Consider the following 12,831-nt stretch of genomic DNA (forward strand, 5'->3'; position numbering starts at 1 on the left):
GTGTCTGTCCGTTAGTCTGTGAAGTGGGCATTATAGTGGTTACCACTGCACATCTACTTCCCAAGTGCCCCGTATGTAGTAAGAACTCTAATATTAGTTATTGTAGTCAGCTAAAGGAAATAATGAAACCTGCTGAGAACTCTGGGGAGTTCAGATTTGCTTCCTCGGTGGGAAGAAGGAGGAGTGTATTCCAAACAACAATAAAAAGTATTAATGAAGTCTGTAAGAATATGTACATATGTGTGTTTGAAGCAAGAAGATAAAAGATAGGAACATTGCTGGTGAAAATCATGTAATATTAATAGAAGAAAAGGAGGATTATTCAGTTTGAATGTTTTTCTATCAATGACAAATTTCATCAAGCTGAAACGGTTAATTAATCATTGTTAAGAAGGAAGCTCCAGGTAAGAACAAGACTGGTAGGGAGCATGTACATGGTTGAATAGTTCCAGATTATAAACCCAAGACAATTAGAAGGAACAGGGTGGGGAGGAGAGGGAGGGAGAGAGAGAAAAGGGAAGATATATGTGTGTGTACGAATGATCTGGCTTAACAGGATTTCATGTAAAAACTACCAGAGCTTAAGCATAGTAGGTTTTCAATTAATTTTATGTCAGTTTGATTGAAGACATAAGGCTTATAATTAACCACAAATGTATGAGCCAGGGGTGTCATGTGATTTCCAGAAACTACTGATGCAGATCTGAGCTAAACTGGTGGAAGTGTAGCACACAGACCAAGGGAGGCAGTAATCCCGCTTGCGTCTTGCTATTCTTATGAAATCAAGATTCTGAGCTGGTTCTGGATGAGAACTTTACTAGGAATATCAACAGAGTTCACCGCTAGGATGAGGATGGTTAGGACTCTAGAAAATCATGACTTAAGGAAAAGGTAAAGGAACTGAGACGACCTGAGAGCTGTCTTCAAATATTAGAGGGACCTCTGCCATGTGGGAGGGATAAGCCTACCCAGTGTTGCTGCAGAGGTCAGAACTAGGAGCAGTGGAAACTCACAGCCCTCAGATTAAGGAAGGACATTGTGACCTTACTGCCTGTCATTAGAAGCAGAAGTCTCCCAACAGTAGAGGCAAGGGGTTCATTTAGAGGCTGGGTGATCGTCTGGGGCATATTCTTGCTTTGTGGAAGATCAAGATCAAATCCAAGATTTTAGTCACTCACTTGAAATGCTAAATTAGAATTTTGTTGAACTATAGTGTCTATAATTCCTACACGAGTTATTTTAACACTGTCCTGCTTTCTGTACATGATACATAAACAAATATCATTATAATGAAAAGTTACAAAGTCACAATCTAGTTATTTCAGACAATACCCGATATCACAAAGTTCAAGGAAAAGGAAGAAATTTGGAAAAGTGTCTGAGGACTGTACTATGACTTGAACTATAATAGTGCACATTATTGCCACATATCAACTCAAAAAGTGAATTATTTTAACCTTGAACTATTAGTAAAGAACATATGCATAGCTCCTTTTAAAATTACTCTGATTTCAGTGCTTGAAGATCCAAATTTCGTTGGAGAGTATTATAAATGGAAGAAAAATGAGGGAAAACATCCTAAAGAATGTCATTTAAAGTAAGTAATTTTCAGTGTCTAGAATATGACCCTATTAACTTGAAATATCAATTAACCGCTTCCTACTAACTGACCTATCAGAAGAAACCCATTGGAAATAACAGCTTAGGCTCTTGCCTAACCATATGAACAAGAGTAAGAAATAGCTTCTTTCCTTTAGTGTGAACCCAGGTGGGAAACATCTTTGCTGCCAAAGATGGAGCAAGGGCATGAGCCACACTGAAGGCATCTCATAATACCTTCCCTATTACTCCTTGCATTTCCACCCCCCTTTTCCTTATCAAAATATAACTGAGAAATGGGGGGGAGGAGCCTACTTACAGCTCATCAGTTAGGGTTTCATCCTTCTCGTGGTTCCTATATCTTTTCCCCTTTCACAGATCTCTCACTCAGGAACCAAATATAGTAAATCTAATGAGAAAGTATATGATAAAAATAGAAAGAAAAATTACTACAGTATCTTGAGAAATCGTTGACTCCTAGACCACATTAAGGAAGGAACCTTAATCTCATCTTGGTCTCTTGGCTCCAAAAGGCAGTTTTTCCTGCTTCGCCATGCTGGAGCACAGATGTGGTTCGAGCTGTGTGTAGTGCGCCTTTATTCTGGTGTGCTTATTTCAAAGTGTTTGGCGAATGTGCTACCACAAAGCCAGGGGGAATTAAAGATCCTATTTTTTGTATTTACCTCTTTTACCTCATTTTTTAGCTTCTTGGTTTGTTAGCAATGTGACCTCTTTCCTAGATGATTAGATTAATGAAAATAATGGGCTCTATTTCAGATTTGTGTAGAAGTCAAGACTCTTAAAATAGACTTTCCTATCCTTTAATGTCATAGTTCAGATTGGGTTTTTCAATTAGATATTCTTTTTTCAGTTGATTTCTGCAACAACTTACCTTCAAGCTAAAGTAGAGAAAAGCTTTTGCACTAGATGCTTTTCTGCTTTCAGACTAAATTATAGGCAGTAGAAAAGCTTATTATTAAGCAGAATTTGAAGGAGTACAAGCATGCTTTTTTCTTGAAGGCAAGTTTCAAGTTTCGTTTAGAGTTGAAGAAACCCACTTAGAATATAAGGTTAATTTTGCTTTGACATGACTTCCTTTTTGATTTCCTTTAACAGAACTGCTTTGTTTTATTTGTTTGATTATTGATTCATTATGTAAGACCAGCATCCCACAGAACCCCAAAAATGTAGAAAAAGTAGGACCGTGTCATTTTCAACGTATCCATCCACTTCTACCTATGGCTGAAATATTTGCGAGCTGTTTGAATGCTAGAACATTTCCTCAAATGCATTATTTTGAAGTTATTGGTCAAATTATGTGCATGGTGACCCTGTCAGAATACAACTCTCACACCTTATGCCATCTGGTGGTTGATGAGAATGTATTTAGATCAGACGATAACACAACATCGATTTAAACATTATTTAAATAACGTGTTTAAAAGATATTTATGTAACTTTATTGCAGCATGAATATTTGAGCATGCAAAAATATAAAGTATAGTGGAATAAACTTCTTTGCAAATAATTATTTAAAGTCTCATGTTCATCAAAATACATGAGGTATAATAAAATTGTCAATTCATAGAGATCCAAGTAGGAAATGTTTGGGAATCCATGGAAGTGAGTGATTGGTCTGTATGAACACACAGTATAATACCATTTGCGTCTCTCTGTTTTTTGATATTTGAAAGTGCTTGCCTTGTGCTGAAATTTCTCATTAAAAAAAGACAAATCAGAAAATGCAAATTGAGAATCTTTCCTCTGCAGGGCGTTAAGGAAAAAGAGACCTGTCTGTCCTGCCTCATATCCCTCCTCCTACTGTCCTCCCTTCCCCTCATCAATCAAGACCCAATTCTTAAGCCACACTAAATTCTTTTTTCTTTTTTTTAAACTATTATTTGGGAACATAAGCTCTTTTCACGCTTTGTGCCTTCTGCCTGGGATATCTTTCCCAGCAGGGGCTTTGCTGGTGGTCTAAAGTTAGGACTCGGTCTGAGTTAAAAGGTGGAACGTGGAGCCCTGAAGCTCAGGGACACCGGAGCCAGGCTGTTTGGATGTGAATTCGGGCTCTGCCGGGAACCATCTCCGTGACCTTGGGCACGTCATCAGCCCGCTTTGTCCCTCGGCTTCCTTATCGGTGAAATGGCAGTAAAAACCCTGCCTACCTCCCAAGGAGAGTGTGAAGATTAAATGCATGAATACAATTGTGTGAAACACTTCAAACAGTATCCAGCACATAGTAAGTGCTCCAGGTTCGCTGTTATTCATGCTTTCCCTTCCGTGGCCCTAGTTCAACTCTCACGTGGAAAATTTTTCTTTGGAGGCCACATGGGGAAAAAGCACGGGCTGTGGTGTCCAACGGATCTTGGAGAAGCTCTTACCACCCTGAGCTTGTCTCCTTATCTCTTAAATGGGGGTACTACCTACCCTGCAGAGTTGTTTTGCATTTAATCTCTTCAATGAGACCATGTATGTAAAACCACATGGGGTTGGCAAATGGACACTCAATAAATATTAGTTCCTGAGACAAGGAGGAGAAAGAAGCCTATGACCTCCAACGTTTCAGAGAATAAAAATAGCCAGACCCATGTAGAAATTGTAAACTTTTCTCGGTCTAGAAACAAGAAAACAGCGCTGATCACAACATTTATTTTAGCTGCATTAGGCTCAACTTTCCCCTCCTCTGTCCCGTCATCTCTGCAGTCTGGCAAAGTGCTTCACAAGGATGCACGAAGGTCCAGCTCAAATGTGTCTTTGTGGAATGGTCCCTGACTCAGGTTTCCATGTCCCCCCATCATCTCCTTCCCTAGCCCTCTGCTCCTGTCTCTTTCAGCACCTGTGGTGGGCAAATGCATCTGTCCGCAGAGTGACAGGGGCAGGCCCATTCTTGTAGCTTTGCGGTCTCTGCACTTACCCTGGTACCTGGCAGCTAGTAGGCACTCAATTAGTGTTTGTTCAATGATGCGCACTTACCCTGTGTCCCCACTTAATAGGAGATTTAAATGTGAAGGCAGTTAATTTTAGGAAAAATCAAATGTAGGTGCTGAACTTCTATTAAGGCTCATTCTAATGTAGAGATTATGGTTATATTTTGGGAATTCTAAGGGTATAGTCATAGAATGGTGATTAAAAACTGGAAATATAAATGACTTGTCATGAATATTTTATGCAAATTGTGAAGATTTACACATGTTTTCAGTTAGCATTAACCTATTGTCATTATAAGCAGATCATAAATATTCATGAATGGATCATTTGGTTTGGTGTTCATTTCTAAGGCCTTTTTTTCTTTTCTATTACTCTGCCTGTCTTTTGGCTATTCATGCAAATGCTTTATTTCTACTGAGACATGAGGAAGAATATGAATCTAGAACCTAATCAGGAGCTCATATTTATTTTCTCTGGAGAAATTGAAAGGTACAAACTCAGAAAACAGTGCAAGCTATTCTTCTGACCGTTCTTTTTTTTTTTTTTCTGTAGTTGCTATACTAGAGTAAGCATACTCAATTTATTCTTTTTTTTTAAACATTTTTTATTGATTTATAATCATTTTACAATGTTGTATCAAATTCCAGTGTAGAGCACAATTTTTCAGTTATACGTGAACATATATACATTCATTGTCACATTTTTTTTCTCCGTGAGCTACCATAAGATCTTGTATATATTTCCCTGTGCTATACAGAATAATCTTGTTTATCTATTCTACAATTTTGAAATCCCAGTCTATCCCTTCCCACCCTCCGCCCCCTTGGCAACCACAAGTTTGTATTCTGTGTTCTGACCGTTCTTACTTAAGCACATGTAACACTATTTTTACATCGTACACTGTACCCGGTGATTGCTTGTGCGGTAACGGAAAGAACCATGCCAGTCACCTAAGCTTTGTCAGCCTTCAGGTTATCTAAATAAAAGTTATCAGTTCTGGAGAAGTTTTACACTCTATGTAGCTTCAGAAAAGAATACTGCTCTTGTCTATACTTTGAAGCACAAAGGAAGCAAGAACTGACATGGTGAAGCACCTACTGTGTGCCAGGAACCTCCCTTCATTTCCTAATGTAGTACTGGCCACACTGTGGAGTTAACAGTTATACCTCTAAGGGTAAGCACACACATCTAAGTCGAACCCACAGGAATATCTGTCGGCCTCCTTGGAAGCCACAAACAGCCAATCTACACAACAAACCAATTAAAACTTTCCTTGTTATACAGACACAGCTTCATGACAAGATTCCTGGCCTCCCTTTTCAACTGGTTTCTTTACAGGTTTCTTTACAAAAATTCTGAAAAAGCAGAGGTAGATGTATCTGCAGTTTACTAATAAGAGAAACTTGAGGCACAAAGAGATTAACCATCTTGCCCAAAGTTCTTGATAAATACATACTGTTTTTGAAGACTAAAACTAAATTATTCCCTATCTGCCTATTAATATGTGCTTATTAAAAGCTTAAATTTTTCAAGTGCATGTAAGAATACTGCCTGCCCAATTGTGAGTACAAATCAAGTCCGCCTTTTGTGGAAGTTTTGTGTTTTGGGGGGTAGATCTTAAATTCTATTATTAAACAAATTTCCTCTCCTTTATAAAATAGTTAGCATTGTTATATCAAATACCTACATAAAACCTCCTTGTACTTACAAAATATACTCTGGACTTCGTTGTACTGTATTTTAAATTAAGGAGTTAATATATATTATTTCGAAGTCCCTATAGTGTCTGGTTTTTTTGAGTATGTGTTTTAACTCATAAAAATGTATGATCTTCCTTTCCCACAACTATGTTTGATTCCCTTTTCTCCAATTACATAGACAACATTTATGCTGAGTACATTAACTTAATGTATGTTTGTGCTATCCTTTCAGGGTTATTAAGTTAAACACTGTTCTTGTAGGTTTACATGATATATTTGATGCATTTTTAAGGAGGAATACATTTTTATTCCCCAAAAGATTAAACCTTGAGTGCCATCTTGTGGTGAAAGAGAGACTAGGCATTAGAATGAATATTGAAAGTGTCTCTTTTAAGATAGACACGGAGACTGGGACATTGTGCTGTGCATCAGAAACTGACACATTGTAACTAACTATACTTCAATTAAAAAATAAAATAAAATATAGACATGGAAAAAATTAGTCAAAGAGGAAAATTCCTTTAAAAATAATTTTGTCAAGCAACTACTTTGTCTCTTTGTCTCTACTTAAATGTTTTTAGAGATAGGAAGCTCAGTAACTTCAGGGAATCTTTAGACAGCTCTAATTGTCCTTATTTCTAGCTTATATCTAACACCTTATGGTAGTCAGCCATTCCAGATTGCTTTCATTCATTTAACAGACTTTTATAAAACACCAACCATATGCTTTTACATTTGTCTGTAAAACCAGACAGAAAATGAGAAATTACCTCCATTTTATAAAGAAGTTGCACAGAAAAAGTTAAAAACCAAATTCCCTAAGGTTACACACTCAGTAAATAACAGGGTTGAAATTCCAGACCTACCAGATGCTATGACCCGTGCCTTTTTTCTATTGCATCAAGCATCAGCTCGGGCACTGAGGATCCAGGCGTGGATTTGGATACAGGTAGAGGGCAGGATTCAAAGGATGCTGTTATGGCAGAAAAGAAAGTACCACCACCTGTCCTTGGAAGCAACAAAAATGAGCCTCCTCTGCTTTGTGGACTTGCCCTTTAAGTCCCAGAAAATAAGTCATGTCTTTCACCCACTTCCCCTTATTTCCTCTTTTTCAGAATAAACACACCCAGTTCTTTCAACTGTTTTTTTAAAAATGAATTTAATACTCTTTATTGTTCCCCCCTTATGCATTTTTTATTGAAGTACAGTTACAATGTGTCAGTCTCTGGTGTACAGCACAATGTCCTAGTCATGCATATACATACATATGTTCATTTTCACATTTTTTCCAATAAAGGTTATTATAATATATTGAACATTAGTTCCCTGTGCTATACAGAAGAAACTTTTTAAAAATCTATTTTTATATATAGTGGCTAACATTTATAAATCTCAAACTCCTAAATTTATCCCCTCCCACCCCCTTTTCCCCAGTAACCGTCAGATTGTTTACTATGTCTGTGAGTCTGTTTCTGTTTTGTAGATGAGTTCATAGTGTCCTTTTTTTCCTTCCTGTTTGTTTTTTTTTTTTTTTTTTTTTTAGATTCCACATGTGAGTGATATCATGTGGTATTTTTCTTTCTCTTTCTGGCTTCACTTAGAATGACGATCTCTGGGTCCATCCCTGTTGCTGCAAATGACATTATTTTATTCTGTTTTATGGCTGATTAATATTCCATTGTATAAATATACCACATTTTCTTTATCCAGTCATCTGTCCATGGATATTTAGGTTGCTTCCATGTCTTGGCTATTGTAAATAGTGCTGCTATGAACATTTGGGTGCCTGTATCTTTTTGAATTAGAGTTCCCTCCAGATATATGCTCAGAAGTGAGATTGCTAGATCATTTGGTAAGTCTATTTTTAGTTTTTTGAGGAATCTCCATATTGTTTTTCATAGTGGTTGCACCAAACTACATTCCCTCCAGCAGTGTAGGAGGGTTCCCTTTTCTCTGCACCCTCTCCAGCATTTATCGTTTGTGAACTTTTGAATGATGGCCATTCTGACTAGTGTGAGGTGATACCTCATTATAATTTTGATTTGCATTTCTCTGATAATTAGTGATATTGAGCATTTTTATGTGCCTATTGGCCATTTGTATGTTATCATTGGAGAATTGCTTGTTTAAGTCTGCCCATTTTTGGATTGGGTTGTTTTTTGTTATTAATAAGTTATATAAGCTGTTTATATACTCTGGAAATTAAGCCCTTGTCAGTCTCATCTTTTGCAAATATTTTCTCCCGTTCCAAAAGTTGTCTTTGTTTTGCTTATGGTTTCCTTTGCTGTGCAAAAACTTGTAAGTTTAATTAGGTCGCATTTGTTCATTTTTGCTCTTATTTCTATTGTCTGGGTAGACTGCCCTAGGAGAACATTGCTAAGATTTATGTCAGAGAATGTTTTGCCTATGGTTTCTTCTAGAAGATTTATCGTGTCTTGTCTTATATTTAAGTCTTTAAGCCATTTTGAGTTATTTTTGTGTATGGAGTGAGGGAGTATTCTAACTTCACTGATTTACATGCAGCTGTCCAGTTTTCCCAACACCACTTGCTGAAGAGACTGTCTACTTCATTGTATGTTCTTGCCTCCTTTGTCTAAGATTAATTGACCACAGGTCTGTGGGTTTATTTCTGGGCTCTCTATTCTGTTCCATTGATCCATATGTCTGTTTTTATGTCAAGACCATGCTGTTTTGATTACTGTAGCTCTGTAGTATTGTCTGAAGTCTGGGGGGGTCATTCCTCCAGCTTTGTTCTTTTTCTTCAATATTGCTTTGGCAATTCTGGGTCTTTTGTGATTCCATATAAGTTTTAGGATTGTTTGTTGTAGTTCTTTGAAAAATGTTCAGGGTAATTTGATAGGGATCACATTAAGGTTGCCTTGGGTAGCATGGCCATTTTAACAATTGTTCCCCTCTTATGGATGTAATTTATTTCATCAGTTTCTCTCTCAGAATGTTGCCCCCAGATTTTACCATGGATTTCTGATTGTAGCACAGAATCTGGTGGAGCCTCCTGTATTATAAACAATGTGTCTTAATACTGCTTCCCCTACATCTCTCTTCAGAAATACATATTGGGCTTTTTTTCCCCCTGAAAGAATCTCTCCTTTGGTTCTGCTCCCACGTAGAACACTCTTTTGAGGGAGGGGTCTCTCTGTCTCTTTCTCTCTCTCCCTCTCCCCCTTGCCTTCCCCCCCCCAACAACCTACCCCACTGACCCCCCAATCTCCCTTCTCCTGATACCTCCCACTCCCTGTGGCCACAGAAATGTGACACGTGGATTGACTTAGGCCTTGGTCTGAGCAGGGGTGAGAGTGAGGATAATGATGGTTCCCTAAAGGCACATCAGATTCTATTCTACCTGAAGGGAGAAATAAAAAGGAAGCCAAGAAGGTCCCTTAAAACATGTTACCACAAGTCAGATTACTAGATGTATGCATCTAATATACAATATAATAATATACTAATAGATACATATAATAATATATATTATATATTAATATAATTGTAGATACAGTAAGTTTTATGATGCTTGTTGTGTACGTAGAGTGGCTTCTCAAGACCATGTAGCAACTTACAGAGCCACCAAAATGATATGAGAATTTAAAATGAACAGGCATTGGGGTTTTTTGTTTTTCTTTTAACTTAAATTTCCTCCATAGTCATTTAAATCGCACTTTGAACATTTTTGTTTTTACAATTTGTGTTTTCAGTTCTATAAAGGCAAATGTTTGAATGAAAAAGGAAATGTCAATACTATATAGTTTTTTGAGGACAAGGATTTATCATTGGGGGAGAAAACATGTAAATCAACTTGTGTTGTCTTCTAAAGTCATGTTTGCCTTGAAGAAAATAAGATTCTAATGATTTTGTTTGCTTTGACATTCACACAAGGCTCACAGAGGCTAGAAATAGGCTGGGTTCCTGCTAGTTAGAGTGGCAACTCTTAAGTCAAAGGACATGAGACAGAGACTTCATAGGGCCATACCTTAGTAGTAGGGAAATATTCATCTCCAAATAAATGCTCTTCTAGACACATATGGAAGCTTAAATACAAACACTGGAGATATCAGACTGGTTTGCAAAATACTAAACTTCATGCCAGAACAATAGACAACCATATATAAAGGAAAATAACAAAATTCAGCACCCAACAACATAAAATTTACAATGTCCAGCATCTCATGAAAAAACTCCTGTCATACAAATGGGCAGGAAAACGTAACTCATAACCAAAAGAAAAATCTATCAATATAAATAGATCCAAAAGTAAGAGATTGACAGAATTAGTAGTTATGGACCTTAAAGCAACTTTTATACATCTTAGAAAATATATTCATGGATCCAAAGAAAATCATAAATGTGATGAAGAGTAATGGTAGATATACAAAAGGCCATTGGACCATCTAGAGGTAAAATAAATAAAAACTGTTTTAAATACTGTGTGGAAAGAACAGCAAATTAGGTACTGCAGAAGAAATAACTCATGAACTTGGAAATGCAGCAATATAAACTCCTAAAAATAAGCATAGAAAGAAAAGAAGACTAGAGAAAAAAAGCCTCCGTGAGCTGTGGGACAATATTCAGTGATACAAGATACACATAATTAGTGTCCCAGAAAAAACAACCAACAGAAAAAAATGTAAAGAAATAATTATGGCTGAAAAATTTCCAAATTTGATGAAAGGTATAAACTCAAATCCCAAGAAGCAGAAATATAAAGAAACTGTTCCAAGGCACATCATAATCAAATTGCTGTAACTTAGTGATAAAGGGAAAAATCTTAAAAGCAGTAAAGGAGAAACACACACACACACATTGCATGTAGAGAAACAAAGAAAAAAAACAACCAGTAACTTCATGTCTGAAAACTTGCAAGCCAAAACTAATGGATGACAATTTTAAACTGTTTAAAAGAAAGAGTTAACCTGGAGTTTTATACCCTGTGAAAATCTCTCTAAAATGAAGATAAAATAAAGACTTTTTCACATTAATCAATTCAAACACATAGATGAAATAAACAAATTTCTTGAAAGACAGCATGTACCATGGCTCACTTAAAAAGAGGTGGATAACCTGAATAATCCTGTCCAATAAAGGAACTGAATTGATAGCTAAAAGCCTTCACACAAAGACATCTCCAAGGCCAGATGGCTTCACTAGAGAACTTTCCAGACATTTAAGGAAAATAAAATACCAACGTACACCGAGTGTTTCAGAAAATAGAAGAGAAGGCAGTACTTCCCAATGTAAGTTGTAAAGTCAGCATTACCTTGATGATAAAACCAGACAGTACGAGAAGAACAAAAACCAACAAACAAAAAAACTACAAATCAATACAACTCATATACATGAGATGAAAAAACATTTAGCAAATTTTGGAAATATGTATATTTTAAACATTGTTTTAACATTGTAAATATTGATTTTTTTTCAAAATGTTAAATCAAGTTTACATTCCTGGTCTAAACCCACTTGGTCACAATTGATTATAATAAATAATTAAGGTAATTATACATGACGAGGTGCAGTTTATGCCAGGAATATAACGTTGGTTTAATATTTGAAAAATACAAACAATGTAAAATAGAATAAGAAAGAAGAACCATCTGATCATTGCAACAGGTGAAGAAAATTTCGTCATCCTGATTTTGAAAAAAGCTCTCAGTAAATTAAGAATAGAAAGGAAGTGCCTCAATCTGATAAAGCACATCTATGAAAATACTACAGCCAATGCGCGTGATATTGATAAAAGACTGAATATTTTGCCCCTAATGCCAGGAACAAGGCGAGGATGTCTGCTCTCAGCCCTTCCCTGCAACATTTTATTGCAGGTTTTATTTTCATCATAGTGCATATCACTACTGATGTATCTTGATTTTCACATTCGCTCATTTTTGTCTCCTCTTGATGGGGCCAGGAACCTTGTCTGTCTTGTTCTTCCTGCACCATTAGTTCCTAGATCAGCACCTGGCACAAGGTAGGTAGGTGCTCAATGAATATTTTTCAAATGAACGAATTTTTCAGCAGTATTGTGTAAGTGAGGTACGCTTGTGGGACAAAAGCATTTCTATTCCACTTAATTTCAATGACAATAAACCCTATTTCCACCGAAAGTTTTCTTGTCATAATGTATTTAAGAAAAACATTTAGTCATCCCCAAAAGAAATTTTTGTAAAAATTTTCATTTCCTTGTATGGACTCTTTCCCCAAGGAAGTGATGTGGTCGCTTGACAGGCTCCTTGAGGTATCCTGCCAGGTGGTGGTTTTTCCCAGGATATGCCGTGAGTTTTCCTGATAGAATTGTTCCTTTGTCTAAGTGGGTTGAACTGTTCCCCAAAATTCATGACCACGCAGAACCTCCAAATGTGACTTCATTTTGAAATAGGGCCTTTGGAGATATAATTAGCTAAGATGAAGCTACATCACACTAAGGTGGGCCCTACATCCAGTGACTGGTGTCCTTAGAAGAAGAAGTGAGGACACAGAGACCAGGGAAGAAGGCCATGTGGTGGCAAAGGAGGAGATCAGCGCGAGGAAGCTACAAGCCGAGGAACTCCAAGGATTGCTCGGAGCCAGCAGAGGCTAGGAAGAGACAAAG

At 36.9% G+C, this 12,831-nt stretch overlaps 1 protein-coding gene across 1 annotated transcript in view; it reads left to right on the forward strand.

Moving 5' to 3' along the window:
• Positions 1-1,601, forward strand: part of UBE2U (ubiquitin conjugating enzyme E2 U) — a 33,358-nt gene extending 31,757 nt beyond the window's left edge. The window contains 1 exon segment of the mRNA XM_032494477.1: positions 1,516-1,601. Coding sequence (XP_032350368.1) covers positions 1,516-1,601 — 86 coding nt within the window.
• Positions 1,602-12,831: the final 11,230 nt, after the last annotated feature.

This window comes from Camelus ferus, chromosome 13 (assembly GCF_009834535.1).
Source record: "Camelus ferus isolate YT-003-E chromosome 13, BCGSAC_Cfer_1.0, whole genome shotgun sequence".
Taxonomy (NCBI): domain Eukaryota; kingdom Metazoa; phylum Chordata; class Mammalia; order Artiodactyla; family Camelidae; genus Camelus; species Camelus ferus.